The following is a 21,016-nucleotide window of genomic DNA, read 5'->3' as shown; positions in this document are numbered from 1 at the left end:
GCGAGGAAATGAAATGGAATTAACGCAAGAAAGCAACGATGATAAATAAATTATAAAAAATAAAGCTCGTGCCTTCTTGGATGAATCGTCTTTCGTATCCTCACTCTTCGTGCATCACCGCCAATTAAACTCAACTCTTAATCGCTCTCACCGTCTAATTGCCAAGTTATTATATTGTCCCCCTCGGGGATGCCAAATTCCACGTTAAAAACCAACGGCGAGTTTTCAAATAAATTTCCCATTATTTTCAACCAATCCAGTTGTAAAAATAAAACGATAAATAGAGACAAGAGGGAGAGAATAAGACAGTAGAGCTCAAGTTGTAACCAACTCGTCCTAATAACCACCCTCGCACTGCCTAAGGTGTATACACCAGTTGTGATTCTACGGCCAGACAGCAATCACGCCATAGACGACTCTTGAAGCGACTCGATCATTATCGCGGCCAATAATCACCGAGAAGGAAGTTCACAGTTAAGTGGTCCCTTGAGCAGTCAAAAGCAGAATTAAAGAAGACGGGGAATTGAAGAAGTAAAAAAAATTAATAAGAGTGAACAAGAGGAAAAAAAAACCACCAACTTTTCTTCAGTTATTTCAACTATGACGAGTGCGTTTATTCCGCATTTCAGGACTTCTCGACTGGAAGAATTACGCATCTTCTCCGTAATTATTACCGGACGTTTGCCTCCGTGGGACACGATAATACCATCAATAATACTGGATTACCGAATAATCTAGTATTTCCTATAACAGCATTTTCATTACTACTTGACATCGTTACGTCTCGATAAAAAAAAAATGAGAATAAAATATATAAATAAAATAAGAAGAAGTGGAAAATTAAGCCGGCCACAATTGGCTACTGGGTAGAGGAACTTGAAGTCGCATCACGTCGTCGTCGTCATCGTAAATGCTCGAGCCTCGAGTATCGATAAAAGTTGTCTTCTGAATCGGATCGTTAAGATCCGGACGGTCGGTGGAACGAGCTAAAAACCGGTCGCAACTATCGCATTTTATATACGCACACATTGGATGATGATGTTGGCCCTCGCGTTATTCGATGAGAAACGAGGAGAGGGTGGGTGAATTTTTGCAAATTGTTGAAACATCACCTCAGTGATATTAGCACAGGATAGAATTCATTCATGGCAGTGAGAATGATCTCAATGATCGGTGCCATTGCCTTAACTCGATGGCTGATTTAACCACTTATTGCTGTGATTTAATTACCCTCAATTATTGAATTTCACTGATCACAGGTGTTTCACCGGCTTTAATCGATGAAATTATTTGCAATCACGTATCGCGCCGGAGTCCTGGGTAATCGATGACATTTTTATCATCTCAGTGTCACTGAATTCGCCTGTGAATTGGCTGTCACGCAAAATTGTATAAATAATTGCTAAAATCACTGCTATCGAGTTGAACAAGTACTTGTCATGGATGAGGGAGCAGCAGTTTTCCATTGTACCCATAGCGATGCTGGTAATGAAGGGGTTGAAAGAAAATGCTGAGGAGCACATTGATGCTGTCCACGCCTCTCCACGCCCTGGCGCCACGCTGTGAAAAATTTCACCAGTAATAATCTTGATTATCAAGAGTATCCTTGTATTTACAATGAATTCTAGTCGCGAATGAAGGCATACAGAGGTAGCCCAAAGAAAGGCTGACTGATAGTTTCCATGCATCAACGTCATGTACCTTTGAACCTGAACATTTCCGTGCCAGGTGTATGGCTAAGACAATTTATCATCCATGAATTGTGAAGTCGATCGTAGCTTGATTTGTCGAGATTTCTTAAGGATTATTTCAATTATAAGGCTTCACATTGAAAAAAAAAAAGAAATTATGCGCTCATTTCTCATTCGACAATCCTATAAAATAAATTAATAATATTACTTAGTCCCGAGAGGGTATGATCGTCTGCAAGAAATATGGTGAAGAAAAAAAATTCGCAATCTTTCAAAATAGCCACAATACATGATGGGTTGCCCAATGCTGGATGTCTACGAAGGGGAGGAGGAGAACCAACATACGGTAGTTCAACTCCTGCAGCATAAACATTTCTCCTGTCTTCTACAATGGCGCATGACACCCTCCATCAATCTAAGAACGAGGAACACACGTGTCATTACTATCTGGAATCCCATCTTCTTGGCTTATGCCACACTAAATATGTTTTTACGTCAAAGACCGCATGAGAGAGCCGGAGCTGGATTTCCAATACGTTTGACGATTTTTGAAATGATGAAATTCACTCGGAGCCGATTGAATTGATTTTTCGTTCTGAATCGATCTCTCGGATCGGGAATGTATGAAATAACTGCGACTGCCCTGTCGATTGGTGTCAGGTGGAACTAATGAAAAACTGGTTGGTGAGTTCGCCTTGACCTCTGCCCAGGTGATCCCATAGCTCCTGCATGTGTGCAATAATTGTAATTCATGCATATGAAAATCGTAATCCCGCGGGTGACATTCTCCTAGTGTATTATTTCAATTTTGAGTCAAATGAAAATTATCGAACGTTTGTTATCGCTGACAAATTTCAATTCAATTGATTTTTTTCATGTTCCAAATGTTTTCTTTGTTTTACATCGACTCCTGTCCTTCCCTCTGCTTACAATCTGCCCGATTACATTTAGTCTATCAACTACCACACATTTATTCCGTTCATACGTTCGCTTTCTGGTACCTTCTGTCCCTCCATCTTTTCCTGAGTTTAATCATAAAAAAATTATGTATTCGAGTACTTTCAAGTGAACGCTGAATTTTAATTCAATTGAAAAAGCTCTCCTTCAGTACCCCCTCGTCCATTTTGCCCCGGTCTTCCTTATCGTATTGATGCTCACTGTCATGTACAATATCCCACACTCTCGATCACCAAGTGAGGTCAATTACAGGGCCAAGTGATCCCATATTCCGACGAATCCATCAACTTCTCTCCGGATAAAAAATAAACTATTGTTGGCAGCCGATCTCCAAAATATCTATTCACCGAGGTAACCGATAAACTCCAAGTTATCCACCTAGAGACACGCAGCAACGTGGAAGAGGTACTTTGAACTCTCAGCTGGCGCGAAAAGAAACAACATTCGTCATATAAATGCGTGGCATGTATTATGTAGGCGGAACGTCTGCACCCACGCCTCCTATTCCTGGAGTTTTAATACTCATTATGTGACGTGACTGCACTCCACATACATTCATATAGATAAAAGCGCGAGAGGAGAGGGAGAAGAGAAAGGGAGAATCTGAATATCATGAATTATCGATGCGTAATGCATTTTAATTGACAATTACCAATGGCCCACATTCTGATGGCCCATATGATTTCCGATCATTCGAAGACTACGAATAAACCTGTCATTAGTTCATACCATCAATCCATTAAAATTTTCCATCACCGATTGAGACCGTTTAATATTTTTTTTCAATAGATTTTATGCAATAAATTGAATAGTTAACATTGAGATAATTTTCGGCAATCGGGGATCGGATAGATTTAATGCAATTGAATGAAATTATTTGAATTAGGATAATCGACGTATCGTGGAACGTGTGAGGAATTGCTTTAAAAAATGTGTTATTTTCCATCGTGAATTGCGAAATAGTAGCTGAAAGGGAGAAACGGGAGGGAAAGGAATGGAGGTTTGGTCAGGTGAGCCAAGGCGCCCGGAGCGCCGCTGATCACTTTGACCCACGACCTCATCAATCATCGCCAAATCATACACCACTTCGTTCACATATACAAATATGATGAGAGCATATGCGTCAGTATGATACGGCAACGGTTGCGCGTTACATCTACACTTCTACACAAACTATTCAAGATTCTTCTTTTTCGTTCGTCTCTCTTTATTTATGTGGTACTCATTTTTTTTTTATTCTGTCGTGCGATGGGTATATTATGCGGGAATATATTCACACTGTGGATAGAATGAAATAACACTTATTATTTGCTTCAGCGTCTAATTAGAGTGCAATGATGGTACTTTTTATTTTATTTTTTTTGTATTGTCTCTCGGGGAGAGAAATATTCAATGAAAATTGCGTTGCGTTGAGTAATTTTAACTGAATATTTCTCACCGCATTATTTATTATAGAATCATAAATATTGCCATAATCTTTTGGAGGCGTTATACACTCAATTATCGTTGACACAGTTGTTAATGAAATGTCAATTACCGCTGGGGAAGATTGATCGTTCTCATTCCGTACATCGGTGTGTCCTCGACCTTTTGGTTTGTCGGAAAAATATCATTTCAACAATCCCTGCGGGGTTCGACCCGAAAGACAAAGGAAAGAGAATGAAATTCCCCACATGAGGATCACCGGAGTTGCAGTGAAGGAGGAATCATTGATAATTCTCAGAGAGGATTTTTTTTAGATAATTACATGTCACTGGACGTGAAGCCCCCTCTGACTTAAAAATTCCCCAGCGAAGAATTCCCGCACGAAAAATTTGGAAAAATAACAATCATAGTTTTTTGAATACTCTGTTCGTCCATTAGGGCCTCATCGACTTTGATGCAATCATTGTCAATAATTCAAATGAATAAAAAAAATCTCTCGTATGCTAGAGCATAAAGACAGACCTTTCACTCACAGCCTGAAGGCTTGTTGTTCCGTTCTCGGTATAAAAAACAATAATTCCATTTATTTTTTAAGCTAGCCAGCGACGAGACGTTTCTCCAAAACAAAGCTGTAAAAAATTGCTTCACACTCAATGCTAATTCCAATAATTTTATCATTATTGAGCAATGGGACTACATTTTCGAGTTGTTTCGAACTTGCAGTGGTAGTAGTCAACGGAGATGGAAAGAGGAATAAAAAAATATGATCAGTAAAATGAGCGTGTGAAATTATCTTTTATCACATCTGTGTTACCGAGCAAGTGGTGTGATAACTCCCTTCACATTAAAAAAAAATCAACCTAGCTATCCTCTCTATAATTTTATCGACATGATTGAGTAGAAATAGCAGGTGGCACCATAAATTCAATCATGAAAAGCCTGTATTCCTTCGTACGATGCAGTGAAGAGAGAAAATACTTCTTTTATTTAAACATATAAAATGGCATAAAAGACTTTTCATTGAGCTCGGCGTCATCGAAGCACTTGAAAATGTCAAAACGTCAAATGTATTTCAACAGGTGGAGGAGGAAAGTACATGGGACAGCGTCCAGATGAAGAAGCAAAGGGAGAAAAGAAAGCCAAGGAGAGGTGGTGGATAAGTGGTCGAGACAGGCCGTTATCCCGTGCCATTTCGGCGTCGCGGTTATGTAGGGGGAAGGGAAAGGGGATACGCGGGGGACAGGTGAAATTTCCGCATTGCGTTCCCATGAGAATTTCGTTGTTTCCCCATCAAATCGCTCATCTCAGAAGTCACATGCGTTCAACGAATCGTAATCGAGGCGAAAAAAGGAAACATCCGGATTAAGATTTACCGATTTTCCCCCTCGAAGGGAACTATACAGTAATAATTACCGAACTATTCGCGTCATCCGAATCGTTTTTCGGCGATTTGGGTGGGAATGAAGGAGAGGAGATTCAAACCGTTCAGGGAATTCTCCAGTTCATCACCGAAAAAGCAGGAAATTATCGCATAATCTTTGTCCGGTGTGCAAAACCATAAAGAAATTTTATGAGACATAAATTAAATTGTCTGCGCGGAGGAACAAAACATTTTTGTCAAATATTCATTTACTTTGGAGCGCATATTTATTTTTTCAAAATTGTATTTATCCGGTCTAATCGAAAATCAAGGGATGAAAAAATCAATATTTCCCTAAAGCAAATGCATATTTGGCATATTTCTCTTTTTAATTTAACCATCTGTATTTAAAATTGAGAATCATATTACAGTCAGTACATTTGATTGAACGTTGAACATTATTTTCTCCACCGGATAAAATCGCTGCTCAACGAGACTCAATTTGAAACAATTTTATTTGAATCAGAATGCTGAATGAAATTAAGAAAAGCGAATTTAGTACGCAACCGGAAGGCACTCACAGGCCATTCTGAATGTTCAGTAACTTATAAAATGAACTGACCACATGAAAGACATATAGTAGGTGCGTAAGAGATGGAAGCGACTTAGCATCAGTGGCGAGGAAGAATTATAGCGAGCGAGTTGTAAGAAAAGACGAGTAAATTCATCGAGACACGGACCGGCTCATGGCGAAGCCGATTGTCCATGCCAATTAGGTTAGGAGCCGAATAGCGTAACTACGTTGGCGCTGCGCCTAATAATCGCGTTATTAACGACTTGGAGTATTTGCTGAGTCTGCACTCTCAACGACAGACCAGTTTCAATCTATCCAGATGAAAAGTATCGAGTGCAGTTTCATCCACAGTTGTCTCTCACATTCAGAATAAAATATTCGGTAATAATGACCGAACCCGCAGCTCGCCCGAGACTGAAATTATCCACAGACAGAAAAATTCTGGAAAAATTATGCGCCTGTTCCGTAATCTGCAGTTAAAACAATATTTTGAAAAAATTACCGAAGAGTTACGCACTTTCTTCGGTAAAATTACGGAAAGGAATAGTTATTTTCACGAAATTTTTCTCCCTGTGGAGGGTAGAGTGAGCTCTAAATATTGACGAAGAGCAGTTAATAAAAATAATGGCCAACGTAATGTTTTTATTCAAAAGTCTGATGTTGAGAAATGATGATGATGATGACTGGTTTATTTGCGGAGGAGATACCGCACTTTATTGCGAGATGAAAGAGACAAAAAATATTTTACCAAAGAAATATATGATCAGGGTCGATTCGACATATTTTTCTACTTAATAAATTATTCAAAAATAATTTTAACCGAATATTTATTACCGTGGAAACTATTGAATGGACAACATCAACGTCCTTGCCGCTTTAATGGACAGAATCAAATGGGAAAAAATAGCACAACATCGGAGTAATTTGCTACTTGCATATGGTTTTTAATTTACCATATGCCAGGATAACGGCTGTGATGAAGTAAAGGCTATCGAGGTAGTCGCGCCGAGCAAGCGAAGAACGTGGAGAAGAGGAGAAAACCGGAGGTGGAAGGGCCTCATCGTTACACAGAGTAAAAGTAACTCCAAGGAAAGGATATGTATCGCGTGAGACGGGTGTAATCATCGACATATACGAGGTGGATATCAAAGCCCACGCGGTGTTGTTTAAAGTTTGAGGGCGGACAAGGAGGGAAAGGACGTTGGTGATTATATCCGCGAGCTTAATGTCAGTACATACGTATTTTGAAGAACGTGACGCGCGTGTCTGAGCGGAAAAGGCGCGTGGTGAGCATCCGGTTATCATGTAAGAGAAGTAAATAGTGTACGTATGACCGGAAGCATCTGCAAACAAGAAAATCGAAACCAAAAATACTGAGTATGGGGGAGAGAAGCCGGGGCATGACGGAGTACCTGAGATAAGGATCAGATCAGCGTGATTGAGATCATTTCATTCCTCGTGGCGGAATCATTTTTTTCCACGCACATTTGAAGTCTAAAATGATCAATAAGCATCAGGAGTAATTGACATGGGGGGGAGGGGTACAATGGGAGCTCAAACAAAAACGCGGCCTTTTGCCATTAAAAAATTTTCAGATACAATTGATAAAAAAAGTAGCGAATTTATATGAAAAAATCTTAAAGATTGTAATTCACAAATTTAAATGGAACTAGACCATAAGAAAATAACATAAATGTAAAGTTAATGACGGTGTAAATACCCCATTATACGGGGTACATCACTTCAAACTAATAAAAAAATAAAATAAATAAATAAATCCGTAAAATTTTTTATCGAATTTGAACTGAAATGAATTTTTATTGAATATTTTTTTCCATATAGAATTGATTGCAGTAGAAATTTTATGACTCATGTATATGAAGTTCTTGAGAAACTACAGGGGTAGTCGAAAAGGACATGATTGTAGGCCAGAAGGGCTGCGGGGCATGTACAAGAGAAATGAAAGACACAGAAAGAAAGCTCACGTCCGATAAACACGTGTATCTTTTAGCAAGGCATCCCGAAGATTTTATCTCCATGAGTAAAATATACCCACAGGGGACAATATTAACTGCTTCACTGGCTCCCTGGTAATATTACAAAGTTTATTATTCCTTTTTCATTTTCTCCAGTTTTTTATCTTTTCATCTTCTATTTTTACCACCCACCCCCGTTCATTCGCTACCACTAATGAAACCCCCCCGACCATATCCAGCATTCCCGGCATTCATCTCGCCCGTCGGTGGGTTATTAGCAATTGTTTCGGCAATAATTCATAAATTTCCAACCCACCGTCATCTCCTTCTCAGGCCGAGCTCTCACGGCCAACGAAAAAAAAAAAATTAATCAATAATACATGAAAATAAATCTCAACATCACTAATCTGTTCCGTAATCCTGTCTAATCGATAGCATTTTGTCACAGCAGTGTCGGCCAATTGGTCCCCGAATACCCAGTACTAAATCCCCACGAATAGCATAACCGACTGCTCACCTCAAACGTCTCGAGTGACAGGGGGAATTTGCAGGGAAATTTTTATTCAAGCTCGATGTCAGTTCTTATCCTTGGCCTTTGTGTTACCACCTTCAAAAGACACACTATTACATACGTATATACGTAGCATCTCTCGAGAGCAAGTATAAGGTGAGGCCAGCTGCCTCCAGGCTAACGTGTTGGCTCCCGTGCATTGCAACTGAACTCAGAGGCTCTCAATTTCCATATCCTAACATCATTATCCAACAATGAGCTTTCACCTCTTCACGCCACAATTTCCCACCTGAAAATTAATCAATTCCCCCCAGCGCCGACGGTCCCCCCGCATTGTCCCGTGCGACACCAAAAATCACTGGCCCCCAAAATCGATAACTGATAAATCAATTGATACAAACTGAGAACCACCATGATTGGGTCCAATTACAGGTGGCGCGGGCGACGTATATGTTGAGACAGTTCCTTGTGTCTCTGCAGCGTTGATCCTTAAACCGCGCCAGGTACTATGTTCGCGTGTTGCTCTGGCAGGTGTATCCACACCAGCTATCGTCTTCTAGTCTTTTACCTCTTTTCCCCTCTTTGCCAAAAGCAAAAATGCCTCGGCTACCCCACACCATTATTTCCACCGCCAACAGCCGCCCGCACTGGAAAATTAAGCCCCACTTAACTCACTGATTATCGGTGTCACGTACAGCCGCCATCCGTTCCCTTACCTCTGTCTCCCTGTCTCTCCTCGAGGCTTCATTTATTTATTGGTTATTTTTTTCATTCCCCCTGGTTATTCAGCGAAAGAAAAAATAACAACAAATTTATTGCGAAAGAAAGGCGTTGCGGAGGAAAGGTGGCATTCAAGACATGATAACAAGGAGGTGGTGGGCATACTCGTGAGACGGAGTAGGAGGCAGACTGGGCGTGGAATAGTACAGGCTTGTCGTTGTACATGTACCGAGACATTATTCATGACATCCCAGGGAGTGATAAGATATTTTTCTTCAGTCTCATTTCATTAAACGACAAATTGTACGGATAAAAATTACCGGATATTGGGGCTTCGTGATGGGGCATTTCGTGCTGATGATGAGATTAAAGTGAGTGGACAGTGAATTTTTTGGAGATGGAGATGGCAGATGGTTCGGATACATTCTCTAGGTTTTATATTCACTCCTAACAACTTAATAACCAGAACACAATGAGGGATAATGATTAAATGTGGCTCGTTCTCACTCCCATTTAATCGGAATAACAATTCCCCTGAGATGAATCGCCTCCACCGATTTTTTTCGCGATGAGAACTACATTCAGAGCTACCGTAATCCTGCTCTTATTGTCTGTTTTGCTTCGCCAATTTTTACTCCACGCGTTTACTTACCCCGATTCCCCCCCTCAAAAAAATCGAAAACCCAATTTTGAACAATTACAAAGCTTCCCTTCGGAAGCGAAAAGAAGCAGAGCAATGCCAGGAGTGGAAAAAAGTGGATGGAAAGGCCAAAATTGAACGAGTTCGGTCGGTTGACCAGTCTTGGTCTTTATATTCTCGTCTCTTCAACTCGATCGTACTCCTCTTATTTTCGTTGGCTGCGCGCGAGATGGTTTCTGGTCTCGAAGTGAGCGCCTACTGTACGCTATCATTAAGAGGAAAAGAATGAGGTAGGAGGATGGATGGATGTATGTACGTGGCAAACCACTGAAGACGCACGAGAGTCAGGCCCCAAGAGTCGGCAGTAGCTGCAACACAGCCCCAGGCGATTTGTCCTTCGTAGTAAGAATATTTTACGAGATCAACTCAACCTACTGCCATTAAATTCAAAATAATAAATGAAAAGTGCATTGTTATATTCGCGAATTGAGCTTTACCGCACGTACTTGTCCGCCGAAAAACACGAAAAATGATCTGGTTTTCAGGGAAAAAATGATTTTTCAATAATTCATGAAACAGTTGGAGACGAAAGAGTGCCTGACAGCGGTGGTGGAGTGAAGGGAGGGTGGGGAAAAAAAACGACGAGGAGAGAGGAGAAAAAAAAAAAGTGGAGGAATGGTGGAGAGGTAGAGGCCCGTTCATTCGGGATGTACACGCGAGAAAAAGAAAAACAGGCTGCAACATGGGCGGCTATACGAGCACCACCGAGGGCACCAGCTATAGCCCGAGGCACTCTTTGCCCGGAATTTTTTGCCCCACGCAGAAGCAAAGCAAAAGTGGACGAGAGTCCAGCCAAGAATCCACCTGTAATGTAACGCACGCGATTTGCACGAAACCGTCGGTTCCTCAGGGGCAAAACACCACACCGAATATACCGTTTTGAGTCAGCATCTTTTGCATACAGAGGAGGTATCATCCGAGATACATATTATTGCTTCGATCAACTCCCGTCGAGCCTCGGTTCAAACTTCATTCAAAACTCGTTTCATTCATGAACATTCAATTTCAATTGAATTCAACACTCCGGAGAATGCGCTTATAATGATCTAGTTATTTTGCAACAGGGGATAAGTGACGGGAAATTTTCTTAATTCGAGTACGAGATGCGATTGAATTTTCACGAGTTATTTTTTCCGATGGGGTTGGGCATTTCGGTGACGAAGGGATGAAGACAGAAGTCTCTGGACTATTGGCCAATTATTTTTTACGTCTGGAGATCTAGGGAAGATGGCAAAAGTTTTTATCTAACATTTTTGATGGGGCAATTGAGGGCGACAGTAAAAGTAATTTGAAAAGCTCGACTCAAAAATGAGTCATCTCGGTCCGGGGGTGGGGGGAAGTTCTTCAGCAATTACCCAGCTGTTCCGTAATCTTCCAGTCAAAACAATATTCAGTAAAAATTACCGGAGAGTGACGCACTTTTTCAGTGAAATTTCAGAAAAAAGTATCGAACGTTCCATAAGTTTTAAAGAATTATCTCTCTCCGTGTGGGACGACGTCTTCACTCATTTAATCATATTCTATATTCTTATTTAAAGGGATCACATAGCTCCGGACATTATTGATGTACCTGTGATGTATGAATGAACGCGCGATTCAATGTATGAAGTGGAAACATCCTTACCTGATCAGCCTATCGACAGATCTGTAGCTCCGCTGACTCGACTCCGATCGATCGAGCGTGTCTCACTCTCGCGTGTGTAGCGTCATCAGCTCCGACGATCAGTACTACAAAATTAAATGATACATCGATAGATGATACAAACGAGTTTGAAATCTCCCCCCTAGGGTTTTTTCCCTCATCGGAATATATGACTTTGGATTTTAACGTGTGTCATACTCGTCTACATTCCCCCTGTGATATATATATCTAGCTATCAGCTAACACCTGAGAATTACACGATATAAAATCATCGTGATACCTCTCAGAGTTAATAAATATTCCCCAAACTCCGTCGAAATTTCCCAACCGACTCACTTGACCACAAAAAATGATTTCCCTGGAATTTCAAAAATAATTTTAAACAAGTAAATAAAATATTTTTATTCCTTTCTCATTCTCCACTGGCTCCACCCGCACCGCAACCCTCGCAGACTCTAATAATAATCGTTTAACGAAACTCTCTTTGATGTCTCCGCGAGCCACATCTTTCGACATTCCGGAAAATTCACCGTACGCCTAAAATTTCAAAGCTCGACTCCCTCCACTTGAATGAAATCGACAAACTGACACACGAAAACAAAAATGAACAACTCACTGAATAATCCGAGTTCAAGGGACGGGGAGACAGTATTTCTTTCCACAGGGGTGAGCAACAAGTGGTTCCAAGTGCAACAAGTTATAGCTGTGGATGGAGCAAACACTCGCAAACACCATGTTGAATACGCCAATTCTCGGATTTTATGTGACGCGAATTCAGAGTTACGAGTTAGATGTGTGAGGCCAGTCGTAAATTCATATCTTTCACCGATTCTCACGTTTGTATGATTTATTAACTCCCCAGTTGAAAAGCCGAACATCATGATCTCATAATTTTTTCATATTAAAATAGAGATAATAAATAATCGATGTTATTAAACAGCTTGCGTTTAATTTTGGTATTATCGACCGAGTGCATACGTGAAGAAGAGAAATGGTAATTCGGATAATTTATTATATGCGTAGAAGTCTAGACGGACTCGAGCGCTGACAAGAGATGTCGTGTACATTGGAGCCGACTATGACCCGTCACCTCAGAAGAATTGGAAATAGAATTGAAGATGTATAACTTAGCGTTAAGGGAGGCATAAGTGTAATTAATAGCCTTGACTGTGTACTGTTGCGCTTTTCGTGCGTGCGGGTGTAACAACATATCGTGTACCGACCTTGTCTCGGCGCTTAGCAGTAGCATTGTCCGATTTGCATTGTTGTAATTTATGACGTGCACGACGTGAGGCGTGTCCTGTCGTTACATCGCACTCACTCTGTCATACGTGGCTGCTCTTTGTGCCCTGTTGTAGTTGTAATGCGTCATCTTTCAAAAAGTTTTGACAGCGTAGGCGAGATGGAGTGCGCCATTTAAGAGACTAAACCTCGACTCCAAGAAAAAAAATCGAAATCGACAAGAATCGATTATCCATGTGATAAAATCAGCAGTGAATTGAGTCCTCTAACTAATGTATTGACAAAAATTCCCTGAAACTGGACTGAGTCCCAGGTTTCCATTGCAAAATTACTGCCCAAAATGCTAGAATACTCGAATGTGTTTCACTCAAACCTATAAATTCCTATCAATACCTTAAATTTTGCAATAAATTGTACAATAAATGGTACATAGCATCGTAAACTTTTTTATTTGAGATTAAATGAAAAATTGATAGAAATCGTTTAAAAAATCCTATCTGGGTCAGTTTATTTTATTGGGCCTTCCCTCATTTTTTACTCTGCCACACAGCAATTTATCGATAACTCATTGTGATTAGTTAACGATGAGCGCCGAATACAGCCGATTATTGTCGACGTTGGACTTCGTCATGGGAAATGCTGCATGAGACTGTAAATTTTCACGAGGCCGATATAGAAGTTTCCCCCGCCGATAAAGTAATATAACTATGTGGCATAGTAATTATCCTCGGGTCTGCAGTTTGCGCCGAGATTGTACCCCAGCACAGTCATTTTATCGTAATTACACTATAGAAATTCACTGATTTTTCTCTCGCGCCCACCTCCACTGATAATCGCTCGATCGACTATCGAATCAACTCGAAGGAAACGTAATGCATGATACACGTACGATTCGGACTGATGCGTGTGGTTGAAAGATGTGGAGAGCCACTGGTCAAGAGCACGACCTTCTTAATAATGGTGGAATGTCGCGGTTAGTCTCGGCGGAGATTTCTCATGTCTATACTACTGGCGAGGGCGGGAGAAACGTCTGTCTGGCTGTCGTGCTCAGAAGCCTTGTCGGGGGTGGTCCGGCGATCGTAATAATAGCGGTATGATAGATATAACATGGATGATGTGGATGTAAACGCAAAGAGAAACCTGATTTATTCCAATCTACGTCAAAAAGGAATCTCTAATCTATTTCGTCGTACACCGGTGAGACATTTGCAACGCGCGCCACCGGTGATTAGAGTAAATTTATTTTCAGTATATATATACAACTCTGGTGAAATAATTACATATTCCCTTAGCACATGTTCAAGATCTACCAGAGGAATAGCCTCACAGTGGTCAATCGTGAAATATCGTAGTGCATAACTGAAATTACTGTGCATTTATAATCTCTTAATCAAATCGGTAGATTTTTATTATTTTTGGGGGGAAAAAAATGTAAATTATTGCCCTATGAATGTTGGATCCTTGAAATGTTGGATCATTCGACCGCCCGAGAGTCACCAATCATTTATATTCCTGCGTTTAAAAGGACATTTGGGAAAGAGCTGGGAATTACGGATGATTACAATAATGACCGAATAGTAGAGATAATATTTTGTTGTAAATTGCTTTGAGTAACAAATTGATGTTAAACGACTGAAACGTTTGGGTAAAAGCTGTTCAAAAGTCTCAGCAATTTTCATAAATTTTAAATTTTATATTTGAAATATAAACGCTAGGTGTGTCTTTACTGTCGTTATTATGGTGCCTTTATCGCGTAGTTGTGCTAGATTGACGAGTGATTTTTATTCGTCATTACTCTCAAATTTTACAGTGATCAATGGGCTTCTAGCAGACGCGGTCGGTATTATCTGTTTCAGCGAAGTTAAAAAACACTTTACGAGAACGCTAATGGCCCGGAATGGCACTTGCAACAGCTTTATCGATGTAAACAACTGCTAAACTAACCGACGAAGGCGTTGTGTGTCGTGCCAAAGTGTCGGGTTGACTGTATATTATTTTTAGAATACGCATTCTACTCATTGTATCTATACAACACATATGCGTCAGAGATGGAGAAGAGAGGAAAAGTATCTGACGCCCCCGACAGACACAATGTAGGGGAGGCTGGGGCAAAATGAGATCCTCTCTAGATGGTAAATGTTTCGAGAATTATTTACTTGTTTTCCTACTCATTTTTATGATCGAAAAAAAAAAAATTCCGGCTCCATTTTTTCGTCAGTCTTGATAATGACTAATTGATGAGCAAGATTGTTTAATTACCGTAATGTAAAATTAATTAATTTTTCTTAGCAACATAAATGAAAACACATTGAAAGACAAATTATGTAAAAATGATGGATTTGTTCCGTAATCTGGAAAAAGGGCAAAAGGTTCCAGAAAATTATTCAAGTTCTGTAATTTTTACTGGATATTATTTTGACTGACAGATTACGGAACAGATACGTAATTTTTGAATAATTTTTCTCTCCGTGCACTTGACTCGTCTGACACACGAAAAAGAATTTTCTCAATTTGAAAATAAAGTATTTTCCATTTTCATTCATACATTCGAGTGCAAGTAATTATTGTTTTTGTCACATCGTCTGGTATAAAACAGTGGGTACTCTATGATGTTCCAGAGCGTTTCGAAATTAGACCTCAATGCCTCATAGTACTGGGCACAGAGCTGCCAACGTGTTACAAGCCTGCTATCCATTATGAGCAGCTATAATAACAGTCTCACCGTGCTGGTATCTACCGATGTGCGGGTACATTTGCCTCATTAATGGGTCTGACTATGAATCGTCCATGATGCCACCTTCTCAACGAAAATTCTCAACATTTTCTGGTATGTCGTTGAATATGTGCCTTATGAATGTAACTCAAATTCGTCTCAACCAACACTTGCACAGTTTATGAAGCCCTGGCAGTAGTTCGCCGACACTTGTCTTCCTGACTATTCATTCTCCATCATCATCACCAGCATCACCACCACAGACGATGATAGTAATCATACTGGTTATGATATTAATTTATAACGAGCGTGCAGTGATGATTTATTTTTTATTGGCGGGAGATAAAGAAGATGTGAAAAAATAGGGATTAATTTTTTGAGGAATAGGGTACGACATAGATATATATATATGGGAGGGTTAATAGGGGCAAAATGGCACAATTGGAGAGAAGATGTTGTTTTTAGTCATTTTTTTAGTTTAAATTTTTTAAATTGCAGAATAAGTCCATTAGTGATGGCTAAAAATTGAATTAAATTTTCTTCGAACTTTTAATAGTCCACAGCGACAAGAAATTCTCTGGCAATGGTTATTTCTCTGTGGTTGTAAATTACAGAATCATGGTGTTTCAAAGAAGAGTTTATAAATGAATCTCCCACGCCCTCCACTGTCTGGATGCACAAGTCCTTTATTTTTATTTCACATCGTTTTAGTTACAAACCCCCATCCTCGCCTTCGTATTCGCCGACTTTTCTCAGCTTTGTATATTTCTATACTTTCGCACCACTTGCCCAAAGAATGACATTCGAGGTATTCTCTGCTCTATCCACATTCACTTATGTTACTGGTCTTTTGATCTTTTTCCAGTCTGAGCCTCCCTGAATGTGAATCATGAGAAAGACAAAATAACATTCATTAAAATTAGATGAAAATAGAAAAATCAGGAGTTGCTGATTGATGGCTTGCGGGGGAATGGAGCGATTATTCGCGATTGCAGTATTAAATACAGTATTTATGGGGTAGACTCATTAAGGAGGTGAAGCTTTGCTCATTATTCGCGAATGAGTCGAAAAATTAAAAATTAAAAATCGCAAAAGTTGAAGAGATAATTTTTTTTTTCACGGGCAGTTCATTTTTCCCCCGCCCCTCCTATGTGTATGAGTGTCTGGAATTTTGCGAATATTTCCTAACACCTGATCCCCCGTCTGGCACACGTCAGGGACGCGGAACGCAGAAATAGTTGCTACTCGTTTAGTAACATGCGAGGGTGCACATCCCAGCCAGTGAATATACTTGGGGATACATATGCGTTTTCATAAAGGTTCCGCGACCGTGCAAACGTCGCAGACGGCGTCCACACGAGCGCGTAATTTGAAGTATGAATTATGACGCTGACTGATTAATTTTGCATACGATGCATATAGTTTAGGAGCAAATGTCGGACACAGCCAGCGGGCATTTCGTCGTGGAGAAATCTAGAAATTCTCGACGAGATGATGACACAAACGGGAGGTTTAGAATTTCTGGACACAGCCGGCTTGATAGTATTGTTGTACAGCCAAGGAAGCCAGACACTCGTGGGGGGAGGAAAATGTTGAATAAAAATTACGAAATTATTCTCTACAAGAAACCCGCGCCGAAGATGTTTATCAACCTCGCGAATCGTTGGATTGCGATGATCGTGAATTACACGAATTGTGGGAAATTCCGTGAAATAATTTTTTACATTATTTTTGCCAATTAGCCATTTACTTCAAGGAAATATTTATTTTTTTAATCTTTCGTTTTCTAAAATCGAGTAACTCCCTGGAAATTCTGACGAGATTTAAATTGCGTCGATTATATTGTTCTAGAATATGTTCATGTTATTTATAACTGTGACTGAACTCCTGCAATAATTATGACCACTAAACAATTCATCGGAATTCTTCCCTCAAGAAAATCAGAAATTTAGCAAAACTAAATAATTATTAATAGAGTTCATTCAGGGTCACGTAGAAACTCCTCATCTTCTAGAGTAGCATGATCTCCCTTGGCAGTGATTACACGGGGGAAATACACTTTTCAAAAAATAAATATTTCTCCCAAGTAAATGGATATGTGGCAAAAATAATTTTTTTCTCTCCGTAAATTAGACTAGACAAAATATACGAAAATTAATTTTTTCCTATTGTTAGTATATAGTCGAGCGTGCCCTTTGGTAAAGGAGACCGTCGTAAAAATATTTACGGAGTGCCCTGACACCGTCTACATAATTCCAGTTCTCACATTAAAATCATGGACAATGCATGCATTCTATTTCGAAAAATGACTGTGCAGCTCATCTCCGCGAAAATTCCGTTCCGCATTCATCGTGTCTAGCGCGGAGGCGTGTGTAAATCTTTCGCGCGGTTAAAGCCGCCTGAGGATATTACGTTGATGCACTATTTATAAATATATATATGGTGACACCAGTCTAGTGTGGCGATTTGCGCGGGTGGCCCAAATGTTGCTGGGTTATCCCTCATTTCAGACATTCATCCACCTGTTTTTCATTTTATTTTCTTCTCCATTTCTCCTCATTTTCTGTCTCCCAGTGTATCTCGGTCTCTCTCAGCCTCTCCCCATCTACCACCCCCCAATTAATGTAATATGCCGAAATTCATAAAACAAAATCCATCTAGTTTGCGTAGCAACCGTACAAATGACAAACGCCCCTGAATATTTCGTTTGTCAAACAAATTCATTGGCCGTATTCCCTCGGGTGATCGTCACACCAGGTTCACCTCTAATGTGATTTTCTCCGTTAATTCACATTCAAAATCATCTGTTTTTGTATTATAAACAAAAATCTTTTGGATCATCAATCAACTCTACATTTGGACAAGAAAAAGTGATAAATTTATCGGGTTTTAAGGAGAAAAGCGAAAAGAACTAGCTCTGATCATCTCTAACGATTGGCGAGACTCAAGCGAAGAAATTAATCTAATTGCGAATATTTGTGGGATAATTAAGCAACAAAATGGTGAAAACTCAACCCAAGATGACAAAACTCGTAGTTTCGGCGATAAAAAATCTTCGAGATGTGCATGGGTCAACAGCGAAGGACATTCTCAATTACGTTATGAGGGAGTGCAATGCGGAGCCTTCAATGGAGCGAAGGGTGAGCCATCTATTTTTGTAAATAAATAATATGATTTGAAAATACAAACTCAAACAATTTATCGCAGATAAAAAGAAATTTTTTAACTCGCGTATTTTCCACGTCTCAGATTTGTTTTTGCGTCACCCTCTGACATTTAATTTTTTTTTTTCAGCTGAATGCAGCCCTGAAAAGGGGTATTGACTTCGGTATCTTGAAACGTGCTCGTGGCCACTACATGCTGAACACAGATCCGGAATTACTCCAGGACTCGGGCCCGATGGAACGCGGGAGGCGTAAGCGTAGGCGCAGTCGTCGCCGACGTGGTCGCGGTGGAAAAAGTAAGAGCAGACGGAGCCGTGGACGCAAACGCGGAAGGAGGCGCGGTGGCCGCAGGAAAGGACGTGGTAAGAGTCGTGGTCGTCGCGGACGACGTGGCAAGAGCCGACGTGGCAGACGAGGTGGACGCATGAAACGTCACGGGAATATCGACGATCTTGATATGCTAGCGAAAGAGCCCCTGGAGTCAGCGCAACCGGGTGTTGAAGGAACGGAAGAGGATTTTGATCGTCCGGGGAGCACAAGTCCCTCACGCAACAGCCGAAGTCGAAGTCATACGCCGACTCGAAGCCAATCGTCATCGAGTAGTGATCGAGAGGGTGTCGATGAAAATCCTCAAGGGGAATAAACATTTAATTATTTTTTGTATGATTTTTATTATTTTTACGTAAGTTTTACTCACAACTCAGTCGGAATACTTTTGGTTATGTCGGGAATCGATATTTTACAAGAACAATAAAATTTGTCATAGTCGCACCAGAAAAAAAAACTAATATTATTTCAACTTTGGACGTTTGGTTTGGATGAGTTCCTGACTAGTCAACGAAGGAGTGAAGACCTTCCCCATGTAATTGTGGGTGTTTTCATAAATTATTCACATCGGACTCCCGAACAACGTTTTTATTTTTCGTATCTCTTCTTTTTCCTTAATTTCGCGGATTCTCCGAGCAGTTAAAAACTTGCAAAGCAACTGATTAAATCTCGGGTGATTATTTCGTCTGTCTGTGCCAAGTGGTGGATCAGCAGAAGTGTCAGACGAACATTCTCACGTAGATAGTCGTATACAAAATCTCAAAAATGGCTGATATCGTTAAGCCGAGGTGACATTTACGTGGTGCGTAGACGGTACAGTGAGTTGACCCGAGGCAATTTGACAAAGACCTGAGGAGCCCGGATGAACCAGAGGTTCAACTGAGCGGTGACGTGATATTAAGAAAATAAAACTTAGAATTAAAATAAAGAAAAATAGAACGTGTGAAAATTCTTATCTGAATATTTTTATTTAATTAGTCTCACAGGAGGCTAATGTCCCTAAGTTGTTGAATTATTTTTTAATATTTATTATAACACCCCAGCGGTCGTAAATAATAATTTCCGGTTGCGAAAGACCATTTTGTGTTTATAAAAATTCGAAGAAAAATTGTCCAACCCCACTGCGCACATTTAACTCTTTACTAACTCCGGATTATTAAATGCGAAAATAGTAAATGAATTACCGATACTCCGAGCAGAAAAAATATAACCAAAAAAAAAAAATCAACTTGATGACTTCCGTTAGCATATACGATCGCCAATAAATGATTGAAGTTATGATGCATTCGGCGGAACGTTTAATGAGGATTATTATCGGTGAAGATAAGCGTGTGGCCAGTGACGTACACCGTCAGTGACGGCAACATGTTGGTGTATGCATGTGCCGGTATAAAAACGTGCTGTACCAATCTAGGACCATAAAACTGTTCAACAGCAGACCGTATAGAGGGAAAAGAGTAGGATAATAACGTGCGAACGCGCTATCCATCAGCCGGGACAAAACAGTTAAGCGTCTGTCCTGTGGAAGACGAGAGCAGTAATGAACACCCGTTGTTGCTGGCTTCTACGAGGAATCCTCCTGGTATCGTTGACCACCGTCGTTGCACGTTGTCCTCTTCCTGCCTACTCCGGAGTCAATTTTCACAGCGTGAGTTTGCAAAATTTCCGAGGAAAATATTGCACAATGTGCATTTCCTCGTGGGAGGCCGCAAATTAACGTTTTTCTCGCGTTTGATTAATTAGAAAAAAAAATCATTAAGTATTCATGGACGTATGAGAGGCAATACAATGCATTGTCGTTTCTGTCACTGATCCGGTAGTAAGCGCAAACAAATTATACCGGCCATTAATTGTTGCAAATCACGGAGCCAAGACTATAACAATGAGCGCAGAGGGATTTACGAGCTCGTAGCCGCGGGTGGTTCAAACCTAACATATATATTACTCGATTTTCTCTTTGTCTCGCTGTCCGGAAATTAAATATTATTATATTGACGTCAGGCGTGTGTCAACG

At 40.3% G+C, this 21,016-nt stretch overlaps 1 protein-coding gene across 2 annotated transcripts; it reads left to right on the top strand.

The window, feature by feature from the left end:
- The first annotated feature begins 9,433 nt into the window (after nt 1-9,433).
- LOC135167202 (octapeptide-repeat protein T2-like) lies at nt 9,434-19,459 on the top strand. 2 transcript variants are annotated; one of them, XM_064130148.1, is made up of 4 exons: nt 9,434-9,585; nt 15,417-15,625; nt 18,406-18,651; nt 18,806-19,459. In XM_064130148.1, exons 3-4 carry the CDS (start codon nt 18,511-18,513, stop codon nt 19,316-19,318), a joined length of 654 nt encoding a protein of 217 aa, XP_063986218.1. In that variant the 5' UTR covers nt 9,434-9,585; nt 15,417-15,625; nt 18,406-18,510; the 3' UTR covers nt 19,319-19,459. The 2 variants fall into 2 exon arrangements, with proteins under 2 accessions (XP_063986218.1, XP_063986217.1); XM_064130147.1 differs by lacking the exons at nt 9,434-9,585; nt 15,417-15,625 and having other exon boundaries at nt 17,791-18,651.
- The last annotated feature ends 1,557 nt before the right edge of the window (nt 19,460-21,016 follow it).

The sequence above is a fragment of the Diachasmimorpha longicaudata genome, chromosome 11, assembly GCF_034640455.1.
Source record: "Diachasmimorpha longicaudata isolate KC_UGA_2023 chromosome 11, iyDiaLong2, whole genome shotgun sequence".
Taxonomy (NCBI): domain Eukaryota; kingdom Metazoa; phylum Arthropoda; class Insecta; order Hymenoptera; family Braconidae; genus Diachasmimorpha; species Diachasmimorpha longicaudata.
This window is presented reverse-complemented; position numbering and strand designations above follow the sequence as displayed.

Excerpts from the sequence above, each read along its gene's own strand:
- LOC135167202 (XM_064130148.1), top strand. The coding sequence starts at position 18,511 with ATGGTGAAAACTCAACCCAAGATGACAAAACTCGTAGTTTCGGCGATA. Across the intron at positions 18,652-18,805 it reads AGCCTTCAATGGAGCGAAGG|CTGAATGCAGCCCTGAAAAG; the intron begins GTGAGCCATCTA and ends TTTTTTTTTCAG.